Source organism: Panthera pardus, unplaced genomic scaffold (assembly GCF_024362965.1).
Source record: "Panthera pardus isolate Hobbes unplaced genomic scaffold, ASM2436296v1 HiC_scaffold_2, whole genome shotgun sequence".
Classification (NCBI taxonomy): Eukaryota; Metazoa; Chordata; class Mammalia; order Carnivora; family Felidae; genus Panthera; species Panthera pardus.
The window spans coordinates 40,848,506-40,866,124 of record NW_026526765.1 but is presented as its reverse complement, the minus strand read 5'-3'; the positions used below and the strand labels follow the sequence as shown (position 1 = coordinate 40,866,124).

General features: G+C 44.8%; 1 protein-coding gene across 6 annotated transcripts in view; it reads left to right on the top strand.

Moving 5' to 3' along the window:
• Positions 1–1,265: 1,265 nt before the first annotated feature.
• Positions 1,266–17,619, top strand: part of LOC109275910 (chondroitin sulfate proteoglycan 4-like) — a 73,742-nt gene continuing 57,388 nt past the window's right edge. For 4 of the 6 annotated variants that reach the window (XR_008423698.1, XR_008423699.1, XR_008423697.1 and 1 more), the window contains exon 1: positions 1,267–1,551. Coding sequence is in view for 3 of the 6 variants with exons in the window: in XM_053906991.1 (XP_053762966.1) it covers positions 1,473–1,551 (79 nt within the window). In the remaining 3 variants the exon portion in view is untranslated. Of the gene's footprint in view, positions 1,552–17,619 lie in introns of all 6 variants that reach the window. The other 2 variants (XM_019464342.2, XM_019464341.2) reach the window with 2 other exon arrangements.

Genomic DNA, 17,619 nt, shown 5'->3' with positions numbered 1-17,619 from the left:
AGTACCCAAGCTGACATTTGCACTCAGATCTCTTAAGGTACCCTACCTGTGTTCTTAACCAGAGGTGATATTTGAGTAGAGCCTTTTGGGGCACACCGATGAATAGTCTGGGGCCTCTCAGGGGAATCTTGTTGTGCACTGCCCATGTGTTAAACTTATGTGAGTACCTGAGGCTGTCAGGAGAAATTCTGCATGTCTATATCAGCCTGAGCCGAACCGGCCCTTCAGCCCTGGGCTGATTTATATGAGAAGCTGCCCCTCCAACTTGGGTAGAACGGATCCTGCCAGGGGTGGGTGCCAGGGAGGGGCAGGAAGTAGAGAGCAGTTCCCTGAGAGAAGTAGGGTGAGGCTGCCAGGAGAATGGAGGGCTGCTGAGCAGGAGAAACATGTCTGTTCAAGAGCAAAACAAATTACAGATTGTCTACTGACGAAAAGGTCAAAATTGGATTCCACGCTGTAAAAAGGGAAAAAAAACCCTTCATTACAGAACTAAAAAATGAAAGGAAGGGGATATGAAGTCATCCTTAATTTGATTAGGAACAAAATATCACCAGCATTGATGGCCTCTGTGGCACATTCGTTAGCATTTTGTTAGACTTCTTAGTTGCCGAGAACACAGCCAGGGAAGCGCACCACCCAGAGAAGTTGATCTAGAAGGCCCCTGCTTTTATTGGTCAAACCCCGTTCTTGGCAGATTCTGCTCAAGTCCGTTTTACCAGAAACCTCACACCTGGGCGGAGGCTTTTCCTCTCTATGAGCATGGGCCCCAAATCAGAAGGGGAGAGTTTCTACCCAGGACTCTTGGGCCTTGATTATTCCCTCTGATAGTGGCTCCAAAAATTTCAATGAAATAACTTGACGGGCCGTCCTTTAACATTCATACAAATGAGGCTCACATTTGATAAGCAATGATTATGTCCTCTTATCGCCTCCCACTCTTAGTCGTTCGGCCCACACGTTTGCTTGAGCCAGCGCAGCAGGTATACATTGAAGACACAGCAGTAAGCAGAACGCGCCCCCTGTCCTGGAGCTCAGGCGGGTCAGGGGAACCGTCTGCCTCACGGCTGGTGTGAGAGTCCCACCTCCTTAACTACCAATTCCCCTAGCCTCCCTTTGTCACCACCTCCTGCTTGCACATTTCACCCCGCCGTAGAGGTCGCCCGGCTGGGGGGTGGGGGTGGGGGGAGCACGCGCCCTCTGCCCGCGACGACTGCATGGGCGCAGGGCCCCCGCACCAGCCCCGTTCGGTTTCGCCAGCGGCCTGGGAGAAGGTCGGGCCGGGCCTGTCGCTGATGGGGCGCAACAGCTGCAGGTCGCAAATGGCGCTCCCCGCCCCGGCCCAGCCCCCGCGCTGGCTGGGGGCGGCGCCCCCCGGCCGGGCTGCGGGCCCCCGCCGCGGGCGGAGAGGGGGCGGCGCAGGTAGCTGGGCGGCCGCCCGGGAGTAAGCGCGGGCGCGGGGCCGCCGCGGCGGGATGGGGCGGCTCGGGGCCCGCCGCCTCTTCCTGCTCGCCGCCTGCCTGGGGCTCTGCGGGGCGCGCGGGGCGCTCGGAGGTACGCGCCTAACTCCCCCTCCCGGTTCCTTCCCCGGCCGGCCGCGCCGAGCCCGTGAGCGGAGGGTGGGCGAGCAGGGGCCAGGGCGCGCGGGGGGCTCTCCCCGGACTCCGGGGGTCCCGGAAACCCCGCGGCGACCCTGACTCTGCCTCTCGGGTTGGGCTTTCCCGAGCCGGGCGGCGGGGAGGAGACGGCTCGGCCCTGCGCGGTGGTGGCCGTGCGGCCGCGGGAAACTTCCAGCTCCCGCCCCGCGCGGCCCGGCCCCGCTGGTTCCGGGGAGCCCCGGGGTGGGGGCTGTTCCCGAGGTCCGCGCGGCCCTCGCCGCCGCTGGGGGGTTTCAGAGTTGGACTCCTGGCGGCACTAGGACGAGCGGGACGAACGAATCCTGTCGTCCTCCCTTCTGCTTCTTTGCGGCTCTGCGCCTTCCCCAGGCCGGGTGAGGGGTCCTGGGCTGCACAGGACCGGCCCGGGTTTGGGGCCTTAAACTCGTGAAATTCTTTGGTCGCTGGCCTGGCCTGTTGTTCTGTAAGTCCCTCCACCAGTCCGCCTACATTTTCTGGACCTCATTCACTGGAAATGCTTTGCACTTCCATTGCGCTTTCCAGAAGTCAAGGATTACTAATAAAAGCATGATTATTTAGACTTTTTACATAACCGAGCCCTGCACTTGGGCCTTCCCGCCCACCATGGCTCCCTGAAATTTAATTTAGTTCAATGAAAGACTTCCTTTGTGACTTTTTAAAGATAACACATTCTAAAACTACGGCCTTGGATCTCTTTGTAGGATTTGGATTAAATTCTGAACGCTTATTTACTGCATGTTAGGCATAGAATAGGCAAACAGTGCCATTGCTGCCTACACCACCTGGTGATTTCACTGGGCGCTTCAGAGTAATGTTGCAGCGGTAATGGCATCTGGAGTATGGACACTTCACTCTCCTCTTACCCTTGTTGCTCTGTTCCAAGCGCCTCCTCTCCACCCTCCTCCCTCCTTCCTGAATCCTGCCAGGACTGAAGGGTGGATTGGCCTGGGCTTGGAGGTCTAGGGCTGCGTAACTGAGGCTTTGATGTGGCTTTGAGAGGGAGGGTTCCAGTTGTACAACTGGGAGATCTGGGAGGGCAGTGCATGGTTCTGATTGGGTGGTGATCAGGGATAAGCCAGTAATCCAGTGGTTGGGGTAGGGGGATGGTAAGTCCAAGCTTTGGAGTCAGATGGGCTTCAACTTGGGTGCTATCATATGTTCCCAGAATGTCTTTGCGAAAGTGACTTTCCTTTCTCTAGGTCTTAATTTTGCATCTGTAGAATTGAGATAATCACTTCTTCAGGGAGGCTTGAAGAAAATACTCTATAAGACTTATTCACAGCCGAAGAACTACTCAGTAATTCTCATTTCCCTCATTTTCTACGGATTAGCATCTTTCTTTGTCATCCATGCAATTGATTTGGGAATGAGGCTAAGAACCTATGGATTAGATACCTGTTTAGGGGTACGGAATGTGGATAGGGAATGTTTCTTGAAGAATTCCATGGGGTGCCTGGGTAGCTCAGTCCACTGAGTATCTGACTCTTGCTTTGGCTCAGGTCATGGTCTCACTGTTCTGTTCCTGGGATCAAGCCCCGCTTGGGGTGTGGTGCTGACAGCACAGGAGCCTGCTTGGGATGCTCTCCCTCTCTCTGCCACTTCCCCACTCATGCACTCTTTCTCTCAAAATAAATAAACTTTACTTTTTTTATTATTTCTTTTTAATTTAAATCCAAGTTAGTTAGTATACAGTGTACTAATGATTTCATGAGTAAAATTTAGTGATTCCTCACTTACATATAACCCCCAGTGCTCATCCCAACAAATGTCCTCCTTAATTCCCCTTCCCCACTTAGCCTTTCCCCCCACCCAACATCCCACCATCAACCCTCAGTTTGTTTTCTGTATTTAAGAGTCTCTTATGGTTTGTCTCCCCCCCTGTTTTAATATTATTTTTGCTTCCCTTCCTTTATGTTCATCCGTTTGTATCTTCAATTACACATGTGAGTGAAATCATATGGTGTTTGTCTTTCTCTGTGTGACTTATTTTGCTTAGCATAATTCTGTCCACGTTGTTGCAAATGGCGAAATTTCATTCTTTTTGATCGCTGAGTAATATTCCATTATATATATATAGACATATATGTCTCTCTCTCTCTCTCTCTCTCTCTCTATATATATATATATATATATGCCACATCTTCTTCATCCATTTGTCAGTCGGTGAACATTTGGGCTCATTCCATACTTTGGCTATTGTCACTAGCACTGCTATAAACATTGGGGTGCATGTGTCCCTTCGAATCAGCACTCCTGTATCCTTTGGATATATACCTAGTAGTGCAAATGCTGGGTTGGAGGGTAGTTCTATTTTTAAGTTTTTGAGGAACCTCCATCTGTTCTCCAAAGTGGCTGCACCACTTTGCATTCCCACCAGCAATGCAAAAGTGATCCCCTTTCTCCACATCCTCACCAACATCTGTTGTTGCCTGAGTTGTTAATTTTAGCCATTCTGACAGGCGTGAGGTCGTATCTCATTGCGGTTTTGGTTTGTATTTCCTTGTATTTCCCTGATGATGAGTGATGTTGAGCATTTTTTCACGTGTCTGTTAGCCATCTGGATGTCTTCTTTGAAAGTGTCTATTCATGTCTTTTGCCCATTTGTTCTCTGGATTATTTGTTTTTTGGGTGTTGAGTTTGATAAGCTCTTTATAGGGATACTAACCCTTTCTCTGATATGTCATTTGCAAACATCTTCTCCCATTCCATCAGTTGCATTTTAGTTTTCTGATTGTTTCCTTCCCCACACAGAAGCTTTTTGTCTTGATGAGGTTCCAATAGTTCACTTTTGTTTTTGCTCCCCTTGCCTCCAGAGACATGTCGAGTAAGAAGTTGCTGTGGCCGAGGTCAAAGAGGTTGTTGCCTGTTTTCTCCTCTAGGATTTTGATGGCTCCCTGTCTTACATTTAGGTCTATCATCCATTTTGAGTTTATTTTTGTGTGTGGTGGAAGAAAGTGGCCCAGGTTCGTTCTGTGTGCCACTGTCCAGTTTTCCAACACCATTTGCTGAAGGGACTATTTTTCATTGGATATTCCTTCCTGCTATGTCAAAGATTAGTTGACCATATGTTTGTGGGTCCATTTTTGGGTTCTCTATTCTGTTCCATTGATCTATGTGTCTGTTTTTGTGCCAGTACCATACTGTCTTGATGATTAAAGCTTTGTCACACAGCTTGAAGTCCAGAATTATGATGTCTCCAGCTTTGCTTTTCATTTTCAGGATTGCTTTGGCTATTCAGGGTCTTTTCTGGTTCCATACAAATTTAGGATTGTTTGTTCAAGCTCTATGAAGAATGCTGGTGTTATTTTGATAGTGATTGCATTGAATATGTAGATTGCTTTGGGTAGTATCGACATTTTAACAATATTTGTTCTTCCAGTCTATGAGCATGAAATGTTTTTCCTTTGTGTGTGTGTGTGTGTGTGTGTGTGTGTGTGTGTGTGTGTCTTCTTCAATTTCTTTCATAAACTTTCTATGGTTTTCAGTGTATAGATTTTTCACCTCTTTAGTTAGGTTTATTCCTAGGTATTTTATGGGTTTTGGTGCAGTTGTAAATGGGATCAATTCCTTGATTTCTCTTTCTGATGCTTCATTATTGGTGTTTGGAAATACAACTGATTTTTGTACATTGATTTTATATTCTGTGACTTTGCTGAATTCATGTATCAGTTCTAGCATTTTTTTTTTGGTGGAATCCTTTGGGTTTTCCACATAGAGTATCATGTCATCTGCGAAGAGTGGAAGTTTGACTTCCTCCTTGCTAATTTGGATGCATTTTATTTCTTTGTGTTTTCTAATTGCTGAGGCTAGGATTTGCAACACTATGTTGAATAACAGTGGTGAGAGTGGACATCCCTGTCATGTTCTTGAACTTAGGGGAAAGCTCTCAGTTCTTTCCCATTAAGGATAATATAAGTGGGGGGGGGGGTCTTTTCTATATGGCCTTTGTGACTTTGAAGTATGATCCTTCTATCCCTACTTTCTTGGGGGTTTTTATCAAGAAAGGGTGCTGTATTTTGTTAAATGTTTTTTTTTCTGCATCTATTGAGGGGATCATGTGGTTCTTATCCTTTCTTTTATTATTGTGATGTACCACATTGGTTTGTGGATATTGAACCAGCCCTGAATCCCAGTAATAAATCCCACTTGACCATGGTGAATAATTCTTATAATTATCTTGGGATTCGGTTGGCTAGTATCTTATCGAGATTCTTGTTTGCATCCACGTTTCTCGGGGAAATTGGTCTGGAGTTCTCCTTTTTAGTGGGGTCTTTGTCTGGTTTTGGAATCAAGGTAATGCTGGCCTCATAGAATGATTTTGGGAGTTTTCCTTACATTTCTATTTTTGGAAACAGTTCCAAAAGGATAGGTGTTAACTCTTCCTTAAATGTGTGGTAGAATTCCCCTGGAAAGCCATCCGGCCCTGGACTCCTGTTTGTTGGGAGATTTTTGATTACTGATTCAATTTCTTTACTGGTTATGGGTCTGTTCAAATTTTCTACTTCTTCCTGTTTCACTTAAGGTAGTTTATATGTTTCTAGGAATCTGTCCATTTCTTCCAGATTGCCCAATTTGTTGGCATATAATTTCTCCTGATATTCTCTTAATATTGTTTGTATTTCAGCAGTATTGGTTGTGATCTCTCCTCTTTCATTCATGATTTTATTTATTTGGGTCCTTCCTTTTTTCTTTTTGATCAGTCTGGCTAGGGGCTTATCAATTTTGTTAATTCTTTCGAAGAACCAGCTCCTGGTTTCATTGATGTGTTCTACTGTTTTTGTGATTTTGATATCATTGATTTCTGCTCTAATCTTTATTATTCCCCTTTTGCTGCTGGTTTTGGGCTTTATTTGCTGTTCTTTTTCCAGCTCTTTTATGTGTAAAGCTAGATTGTCTATTTGAGACCTTTCTTCCTTCTTTAGGAAGGTCTGGATTGCTATATACTTCCCTGTTATGAGCACCTTTGGTGTATCCCAGAGATTTAGGGCTGTCATGTTTTTATTTTCATTGGCTTCCATGTACTTTTTAAATTTCTCTTTAATTTCTTGGTTAACTCATTCATTCTTTAGTAGGATGTTCTTTAATCTCCAAGTATTCATGGTCTTTCCATGGTTTTTCTTGTGGTTGATTTCTAGTTTCATAACGTTGTGGTCTGAAAATTCACAAGGTATGATCTCCAACTTTTTGTACTTGTTGAGGGCTGATTTGTGACCCAGTATGTGGTTACTTCTGGAGAATGTCCCATATGCACTTGAGAAGAATGTGTATTCTGCTGCTTTCGGATGAAGTGTTCTGAATACATCTATTAAGTCTCTGTGGTCCAGTGTGTCATTCGAAGCCATTGTTTCCTTGTTGATTTTCTGCTCAGATGTTCTGTCCGTTGCTGTAAGTGGGGTGTTGAAGTCCCCTGCTATTATGGTATTATCATGAATGAATTTCATTGTTTCTGATTAATTGATTTATGTATTTGGGTTCCTCCACATTGGGGGCATAAATATTTACAATTTTTAGTTCCTTTTGGAGCATAGACCCTTTAATTATGATATAATGCCCTTCATCTCTTGTTACAGTCTTCATTTTAAAATCTAGTTTGTCTGATATAAGTATGTCCACCTGCCAAGTGGCACCTCCCTCCAGAATTTTATCTCAGATGGGGCTGTGTTTCAAAAACCCCACACTTCAGGAGCACCTGGGTGGCTCAGTCAGTTAAGCATCTGAATTTGGCTCAGGTCATGATCTCACAGTTCATGAGTTCAAGCCCCACGTCGGGCTCTGTGCTGACAGCTCGAAGCCTGGAGCCTGCTTCAGATTCTGTGTCTCCTTCTTTCTCTGCCCCTCCCCTGCTTGTGCTCGCTCTCTCTCTCTCTCTCTCTCTCTCTCAAAACTAAACATTAAAGAAAAAAAGTTTTAAAAAGAAAAAAAACCCCACACTTCAGAGACCCCCACTGCTTGGACCCTGGCTAACTCTCTGGAGAAGGTCTCACTGAGCAATGGCTGGGTGCCGGCTTGCCCCAGAAAATATTCGTGCAATTGTGAAGTGGCAAAGATTCAGAGATTATGGCAAATCACAACACACAGCCATTGCCAGGTTTCACCGCACTCTGTCATCTTTGTCCCAATCCCAGCAAACGTGGCTGCTCTCCGGGGTCCACTCAGATCTTTGCCTGTGTGGAGGCCGTGTAGCCTCTACCAAATGCACTCCAATCGGGGGAACCACTTCTCTCCGGGTGGCACACGGACCCCTCAGACCCCGCTGCGTGCACTGAGCTTCAGAACTTCAGACTCTGCACTCCACTGTTTATAGAATCCTGGCGGTATTGAAACCCTCTCCTTTCTTCCCGTCAGTGGATTGGGAGAACAGATTTCTTGTTCAGCCCCCTGTGAGTGTTTTCACTCTTTCTCTTTCTCTCCAGCTGCTTTCTAAAGAGTGCTTCTCTTGCACAATCCCGATGCACCGCACTCTCCTTCCTTTCTCTTTGTCTCTGTCCCCTCTCCGCAAAAGCAGCTGCTTACCATCCATGGCTTTTCTCTCCCCCGCTCCTGTTCACCTCTCCGCACCGCGCACCGCGTACCTGTGGAGTTCTGTGGCTCAAGTTATGCAAATTGTTGTGTTAATCCTCAGATCAATCTCCTCGGTGTTCAAAAATGGTTTGGTGCTGATCTAGCTGCATTTCAGGGACGTGACAAGCTCAAGGTCTCCATGCCTCTCTGCATTTAACTCCTCCTCCTCGTAAATACACTTAAAAAAAAGAGAATTCCATAGCGTAGACAGTAGCTCCCCCTTATCCGTGGGAGACACATTCTAAGACCCTCAGTGAATGCCTGAAATCACAGATAGTACCAAACCCTATATGTACTATGTCTTTTCCTATAATACATACCTATGGTAAAGTCTAATTTATAAATTAGGCATAGTAGGAGATCACCAAAAACAAGAAAATAGAACAGTTGTAAAAATATACCATATTAAACGTTGTATGAATGTGATCTCACTCTCTTAAGATATCTTACTGTACTGCTCTCACCCTTCTTGTGATGCTGTGATATAATAAAATGCCTATGTGAGGAGATGAAGCTGGGTGAATGATGTCAGCCTTGTGACATAGCTTTAGGTTTCTATTGCTCTTCCAAGGATATGTCAGAAGGAGGATCGTCAGCTTCTGGACCATGGTTGACCACGGATAACTGAAATTGTAGATTTGGGGGGGGGGGGACAACTGTACTGTCAGCATATATACTGTTCTTCATCCATAGCTCTGATTGCAAGACAAATATTGGAGACTGGGGTCTCATCCAAAGCTACTTTGGGGCACTTGGAAGAATATTTTTTGAGTAGCTAGATATGTGATCTGATTTCAGGTTTCTTCCTTACTTCCTTGGATAATTCAGGCTGTTGCTTTGAAGACTCTCCCTGTCAAAGATTTAGGTGAACTTTTCTCAGTCCCTGGGGGACACTGGGATATGTCCTCAGCTTGGAGAGTGTCCCCACCACAGGGAGCCACTTTGTCTGATAAACATACTGTCGTGGTAAGGATATCTTTTAGCATATAGGGTATCTCTATTTGCAAATCAAATATCAGTCCTACTGTCACCACCTACTTTCTCAAGGTACAATATACACTTAACACTAGACCCAAATAGGAAATAGTTCAATAATTTCTCTTTTTTTTTAATGTTTAGTTCATTTTTGGGAGAGAGAGAGAGACAGACAGAATGTGAGTGGGGGGAGAGCAGAGAGAGAGGGAGACACAGGATCCAAAGCAGGCTCCATACTGTCAGCACAGAGCCTGACACAGGGCTTGAACACACAGACAGCGAGATCATGTCCTGAGCCAAAATCGGCACTTCAACCGACTGAGCCACCCAGGTGCCCCAATAATTTCTCATGTTTGACTACCTTCTTATCAGATCTCGTTAGAGTATTATTGCTTTGACCTCATACCAGCGCTGATGAAGAGCTTGAACAGGAAGAGGAGAAAGCACCAGCACTTCCAGTTCCTTTGCGTTACTGGCCCTTGCGTTATTTCCATATATTTTTCATCTATGGCTTATTTGCAGGAATTGTCAAAAGCGACTGATCCTTTTAGTGAAGGTTTGCAGATCTGTGTGCGGTGTGTCACTGAATGGGAAAGAGGATGAGGCCATTCGGTGTCAACGCATTGTAGGATTCCCGCTGCCCACCCAGGGAGACTCGAGTACCCAGCAAGTGAGGCATGTGGCTGGTCTCACACAGACGACTGAGACAAGATGCCCATCAGTCTGTAAACTAGACACGCATAAAGTCTCAATTCTTACTTTTATAGAACAAGACAACCTGCGAAGTCCTAATATTGTCTTCTGGCTCCACAGTGGATATCTTGGCACCACGCTTTACCATTTCTTTTTTTCTTTTTTTCTCCACGTTGCCATTTCTACCTGAAGCTGGGGTGCCCGAACCCAAATGCTGCCCCCGGCCAGTGTGTCCTGGTGAGGCAAGCAACAGCTGGTGCGGCAGGAGGTGACCCGGAGAGGTGAACCGTGGGGCTAGAACACCCAACCGCACTTATGGTTGCTGTGCTGAATAGGTCCCGGGGCTGCCTGATCAGCTGATTTGCGCAGGGAGACCAAAGAGTTCAGGTGTTTGATTACAGTCTCTTTCATTTAAAATATCTTAATTAATATTTAAAAAAATGGGTGCGCCTGGGTGGCTCAGTTGGTTAAGCGACTAACTTCAGCTCAGGTCATGATCTCACGGTTTGTGAATTGGAGCCCCACACTGGGCTCACTGCTGCCGTCACAGAGCCCACTTCCAATCCTCTGTCCCCCTCTCCCTCTCGCCCCTCCCCTGCTCGTGCTTTCTCTCTCAAAAATAAATAAACATTATATATTATATATATTATATACTATATATTATATACTATATAATATATATGGTATATATTATATACTATATAATATATATTATATACTATATATTATATACTATATAATATATATGGTATATATTATATACTATATAATATATATTATATACTATATAATATATGATATGTCATAATATATAATTATATTATATGTATTATATTATATATTATATTATAATATATAGTATATAATATATATGGGCGCCTGAGTGGCTCAGTTGGTTAAGCATCCAACTCTTGATTTCAGCTGAAGTCACGATCTCATGATTCATGAGTTTGAGCCCCGCATTGGGCTCTGAGCTGGCAGTGCAGAGCCTGCTTGGGATTCTCTCTTTCCCTCTCTCTGCACCTCCTGCATGCACGTGGCCTCTCTCTCTCAAAAATAAACAAACATATATATATAGTTTATATATATATATAACTTTTATATATATGTAGTATACTATATATATATCTTTTATGTATATATAGTATATATATAACTTTTATATATATATAGTATATATATATACAGCATATATATATGTATATATGTATGTGTATATATACGTATATATATATGCATATATGTATGTATATATACGTATATATATGCATATATGTACGTATGTATATACGTATATATATGTATATATATACGCATATATATATACATATATATAATATTTTTAAAATAGAGCTGTATAGGCCTTACAAAGCACAAACAAAAGTCATAACCTCTGCTTCTGGGGCCCTTCCCAATGCTACTGCTTTATTCACCTCTGCATTCCCAGCACTTAGTCGAGTACCTACAAATGACAGTGCTCAATAAATACGAGCAACTGAATGACAGAATGTACCCAGGGACTGTGGAAGGCAGAATAATGGCTCTCCAAAGAAGTTCACATCTTAATTCCCAGAACGTAGAATATGTTGCTTTGCATGGCAAAAGGAACTTTGCAGATGTGATCATATCATAAGACAGAGAAGCTGATATGTTGGAAGCGGAGGTGATGGCTGGCTGGGGCCACAAGCCAAGAAACGTGGCAGTCTCTGGAAGCTGCAAAAGGCAAGGAAACAGATTCCCTCCCGGAGCCTCCAGAAGAAATGCAGCCCTGCAGACACCTCGATTTTAGCTCAGTGAGACCTTTCTTGGACTACTAGCCTCCAGAATTGTCAGACGATAAATCTGTGTCATATTAAGCCACTACATTTGTGGTAGGTAGTCTGCTGCAGCAGCAATAGGAAATGGAGGTGAAAGAGCAAACACAGACATGCATAAGGGCCACGTGTGGTGCATCCAGGATAGGACATGGGAGCTATGTCACTAAGGAGGGAGTTGTCAGCTCAATCGGCGCCCAGCTAGGGACCAGGACTGCCTCACTACTTCATTTCAGGGGTGCTGTGGAAGCGACAGAGTCTATAGGAATAGCTCCCCCTGGCGTCGTGCAGGACACAGCCTGTGCGACCCTATGGCAAGCAGGCGTGGAGAATGCTGCCCTGAGAGTAGCCGAGGGCAGGCTACGTGCTGGTTTTCTCTTTGCAACCTGAGCAGTTGGCATAGTGACTAATGTTTGGGGAATGAATGAAAAGTGAGAACCTGGTGGATCCTGTTCTACAACAGCAAGAATTCCACGACTGTGGATTGCTCTGACCCCACCCGGAAACCCAAGATTGGCAGCTACACAGTGGCCCTGGGCCTACTCTCCACTCTTTCCCCGCCTCTTACAGTGCCAGCAACACATTTAGCATAGAGATGTGGTGCCAGGGGCCCCCCTCACCCCCCAGCCCACTAAACAACCACCTATCCTGCAGCCATGGAGAAAATACCTCTTCCTGGTAGACCTTGACTTCCTGTCCCAGCTTATGTGTTAGCGGACCTGAGCTTTGTGGAAGAGAGGTAGAACCCCCCCACCCCTTGTTGGGGTTTGCATTCAATGAACAAAGGAGGTTGCACCTCTCAGGCATGTTAGATGTTGGAGCTAAGTTATTTCATACTTGGAAGTTGTCTTCTTTCTTAGCGTGCTCCGGATGGTTAGGACAGTTAGTTGTCTCTTGAATAAGTATCCAACTTAACGTTTCATAAAGCGTGCAACGTCAATGCCACAGTAAGGCAGTGCAGAGATTCCCCAGAGCAGATCTGGGGGTTAAAGTGTGGCTTTCCTGTTCAAGTGCAGTGACCCCCTTCACAGGGTCAGTGTGAGGAAGAGCTGCTTTGTAATGTCAACCCTCCTCCTACCACCTCATCTTAGGACTCTGTGAAACGCAAATGCTCTAGCCGAGAAGTTTGTTTTTGTGGTTTCTTCTCTCTCAGGGTCCCCCTCTCAGTAAGGGGATATCCAGGCAGAAATCTCAAAATTAATCTAGGTTAACCGGATGTCCTCTCCCTTTCCCTGGACAATCTAGCTTTTTAAATATTTCTTGAACCCACCCACTTCTCCCCTGTCTGCTCCCCACTATCCCTTTGAGCCCATTTTCTGTGCTTCAGCCAAAATCATCTAAATTGCAATCATTTCCCTGTTTGGTCCCTTTAGGGCTTTTTTTTGGATAGAGTCTGAACTCTTGCCTTGGCTTACAAAGCCATCATTTATCGAGTGCTTACTATGTGCTGGGCACTCTTGTAGGTACAGAGGATTGAGCAGTGACCAAGACTAGCAAGGGTCCTGCCCTCAAAAGTTCACATTCTGTTTGGGGTGGTGTGGTTGGAGCTGGATAATAACCCAGGAAACAAATAAAGAAGGTAACTAGACGTGATGTAGGGGCCTCAGAAGGATTAGCCACTTTATTTTTGTTGTTGTCGTTAAGTTTCTTTATTTATTTGAAGAGAGAGAGCATGAGCAGGGGAAGGGCAGAGACAGCAGATAAGAGAATCCCAAGTAGGGTCTGCTCAGCACAGAGCCCAAAGCAGGGCTCGATATCACGAACCATGAGATCATGACCTGAGCCTAAATCAAGAGTCTGGCTCTTAACCAACTGAGCCAGTCAGGCGCCTCAAGGAGTAGCCATTTCAAATTGAAAGTTCAGGGATGGCCTTTCAGCTGGACACAGCAGCAGGCGCCCTCTGACATTTACCCCCTCATATGTCTGTAGTTTTTGCCTGGCTGCTCCCCTCTCTGTGCTCAGCCAGGTTGGACCTTTGGTTCCTTGTAGTCACTGGTCTCTTTGTCTCCTATTCCTCCCCCTTGTTTCTCTCCTCTTTCTCTCGCCTGTCCCTCATTAGGTCTTTCTGGAAGCCATCTTCCTGCCTGCTGGAAACACCTTTCGTTCATCCCCCTTGACTAGGCTGAGTGTCTCTGTTGCAGTCTACATTTCCCAAGTAATAATCAAGCCGATGTAATTGCTTGACTGGCAGTTACGTCATTCACCTTCAAACACCCAGGACCAATCGAGCATTTGGTATATTTGTGGGCAGCATAAGTTCATGCAGGGTGGGCACTTAAATCTGCCAGGGAGAGACACTTTATGGGCAGATTGCTCCTTTCTTCATAAAAACAAGTTGCCGATGTACCAACTTTCTACTCTCACCTGGGTTGGATATATTCTTCTTTTTGGCAGCTTTCTCTTCTGATAGTCTGCAAGCCCTTTGGTCTTAGTAATTTCCTACCTCCGACTCCTGATAGCACTGGCACATAGGAGGTACCCAATAAATAATAAATCAGAAATCCCTAAACAACACCAAAGCCAAACAAGAAAAACAGAAAGCTGTAGTTTGGAAAAAGAAATGGGAGCCATTTCTAAGGTAGAGAAAAATGAATCAAATAATCATCTTCTTGGGGGAAATTATAGAGAAATATCAATGTTTATTTTTCCTGAAAAGTCTTTTACCCACCTGACTGCCAATCTTTGGCTTCCATTCAACCATTTCACCTTTTATACAAGCACATAAAACCAGGAAGTTGCTCTGATTTTTGTTCACTTTGATTTGCCATACACATGTAATGCTGAAGTCACAGCTTTTCCTTCACTGCAGGTGGAGATCACCTTTCTCTTTCTAGAATTTCTTGTGCTTTGATTTGCTTTTTACTATTATTTTGAGGCACTAACTAAGAGCCACAAAAGTTGGAGCCCATTTGGAGATATGTGAGGACACAACTGGTTCCAGGCTGTCAAACCAGAAGTCTTAAACCCGATTCCTCGTTTTTTCCCTTGAGGTCATGGAAATTTCTAGCCACCCGCTGAGCCTGGAATTGATTTAGTGCCAGGGAGGTGAGCCGTGGGAAAATAGAACATTACTTAGTCATTCTCAGCAGTAGATTTTATGATTTAGAAAACATTTCCTGGCTTTGAAAACTTAACAATACAGCCTCTAAGTCAGTCAAAAATGAGAGTAAGGGGATTCGTAATGAGAAATTCCAGGACTATATACACCAAGTGGGATAGCTAGTGGGTTTGTAATAAATTGTTTCGTCTCTACAACCTTATTGCTACAATCTGGTTTTATGGAATTATTATTTCATTATTAATGGCTGTTTTTAACTAGAGAGAAGAGTGCTTATACGTATCTGAAAAAGTGTGTAGAGATCAGATTCATCTCTGTAAGAGCTTTGCATCTTAGTGAAAACACTGGATTGGTGGTGGGGAATGCTTGGTTTTTGTCTTCGCTCTGTTTTGAAGTAACTGTTGACTCTACGTAAGTCCCTAAGCTTCTCTAGGCCTGAGTTTACTCAACTATAAAATGAGGGTCTCCCGGGTTAGTGTCTTTTGGTTCAATAAATGCTTGTTTTCTACTTACTTTAGATTGGATTCCCTAAAAAGAGCAGCATGGGCGGAGATTCTTGTGCAAGTAAATTACTGAGTGAGGTGACCAGGAAAGAACTGTAAGAAAGGAGGGAAGCAGGATAAGGCAGGAGAAGAAACTAAGCAAAGATCTGGTTTTAATTGATCTAATATCGGCCTGATCCCAGAAAGGGCTCTGGGATATGAATAGCAACTCAGAGCTCTACGTATTTGATACGTCTGTTTCAATCAGTCAATGACCATAGGTTGCCCTCTAGGGCAGGGGGTATAATTTCACTGAAACTCCAGTTAAGCAGCTGGAGGATGGGTATATGAACCTTTTAAAGGGGATCTCAATGAACTACCAACGAAACCTAAGATACCACCTGTGTGTCAGTCGGTGTGAGATATTGGAGAGGGAGAGATAAAAAAGAGATGACTCCTGGTCATAGGAAACTCAGGGAATAGTTCAGGAGATAGACGAATAAACAAGTAATTTCAGTACAACATGGTGAATCCTAGAATAAGGGAATATACAGAGTGTTGTAGGAACAGAGAAGCAGACATTGCAGATCGTGTGCCTCAGGAAGCAGAATCTAAGGTGGAGAGAAACATGCAGGAGCCTTCCTTATTAAGGACTGTTCTTAGGATCAACATTTGAGGAATGGAAGGGAACTGGAATGGGAGGAGAGAAAATTCCACTTGCGATGCAGTGCCAATGGAACTGACCTTGAGGAGAGTTTTGAAGATGCTGGGGGCTCTCTACCAGCAAGGTTCATAGCAGCCAGGGTAGAAAGGCCTTTATGTCTGGAGGGTAGTGCATCACAGAATCCACCGCCGTCCACACCTTGTATCACTTGGATCCACTTGTTTATGTAAATCCTGGGAATAGTGCCTGGGTGATAATCTTCATGTTCCTCCTTATTTGTCGATTCCTGTACCCTCAACTGTTGTCTCTGCTAGTCCCAGTGGCTATCTGATGGTGCAACTAAGGCCTTTACCCCTGAGGGGTCTGAGCTTTTGTCAACACACTCTTCTCAAGACAGGTAACTGCTTTATTATTTACTGCCAAAATAGTTCCAAGAGGCATCCAATAGAACCACATGGGTGCCCACGTATTCCTCTGTAAACGCCCTGTATAACAGTAGTTCTGCCTGCTTCTGATGACTGAGCGTCAATTACCCATCAGATTAGAGATGACTCTTCTTGCCTGCTAGCTCCCTGATATAATGAGACTGAAATGTCCAGGCAGCAGCTATAGCTTATTATACACAGAGAATCTTGCTGTGTTCCCTGGTGGAAACATTCACCTGTGGAAGCCAGGTGCTTTGAAACCATAGATTTCTGGCTTATGGGGATGGGAACACAAATCTCTCAAGTGGGACACTGAGAGTGATGGTGAACAAGGCCACTCCTATCTACTTCTTGTTCCCAGACCCATACATTATACTTCCCGGAGACACAGCAGGAGGTGTTTAAAGAGCTTTAATTTAAAGAACAACGTCAGGTTGTTCCTACACTGTCAAGCCCTCACTTTCAGCGACATAGTATATGATGTGCCAGTGGATCCTATTGTCTTGGGCCCATTACCACACCTTCCTTGGAGTATAGGGCATGTCTTTGATGTGATGTTATTTGGCATCCCTTATTTGTGGATTAAACACTCCATGAGCTTTTCAGATGATAGCGCTATCTGAGTCAAGAAAGATAAATATATACTCAGAACATGTGTCTATTTTTGTGGAAATGAATCACTGACAATTCTAAAGAGAAAGGGTTTCATTGAAGTCGGCTCACCACCAAATGGACAGTTGGCGTCTCTTCAAGGGATAGTAACATATTAGGGATTGGTGTCGGACTCTGTTGGAGACATGTTGGGCATTCAGCAGTAGCAGTAACTAGGAAAGCCTTGGTAAGAGGGAAGGAACCCGGACTGTTGGGTGCATGCATAGACTCCACCCCGCCACCATGGCTACCTCATCATGAGCCTGTTGTGCCAACATCATGAGCCTGTTGTGGCAGATGACAGAAGCTGGCTAATGTCAAGTGGCCAAGTCACTGTCTGTCTGGTTGTTTAATGCATAGTCTGTGGTGGATGTTTTTTTGGTGGACATTAACATGCAATATAAAGATTTTCCCGCTTCCTGCATCAATCCCAGACTTCCTCGTTCCTACTCTTTCAATCTTTCGCATTCTAGGCTCTTGACCATCTGGCCAGGCCATTTGCCACTCTTTATCGGTCTTTATTTATTTGACTCTCAGGCCACTTCTCTTTGTGTAAAGTAGATGGCTAGGTGTTCCACCCAAAGTCCTATCCATTTGGAGGACTTGCCCTTGCTAGTGGTTTTCATGGCCACCACTAAGAGGAGCTATGGTGCGGTTGGAGT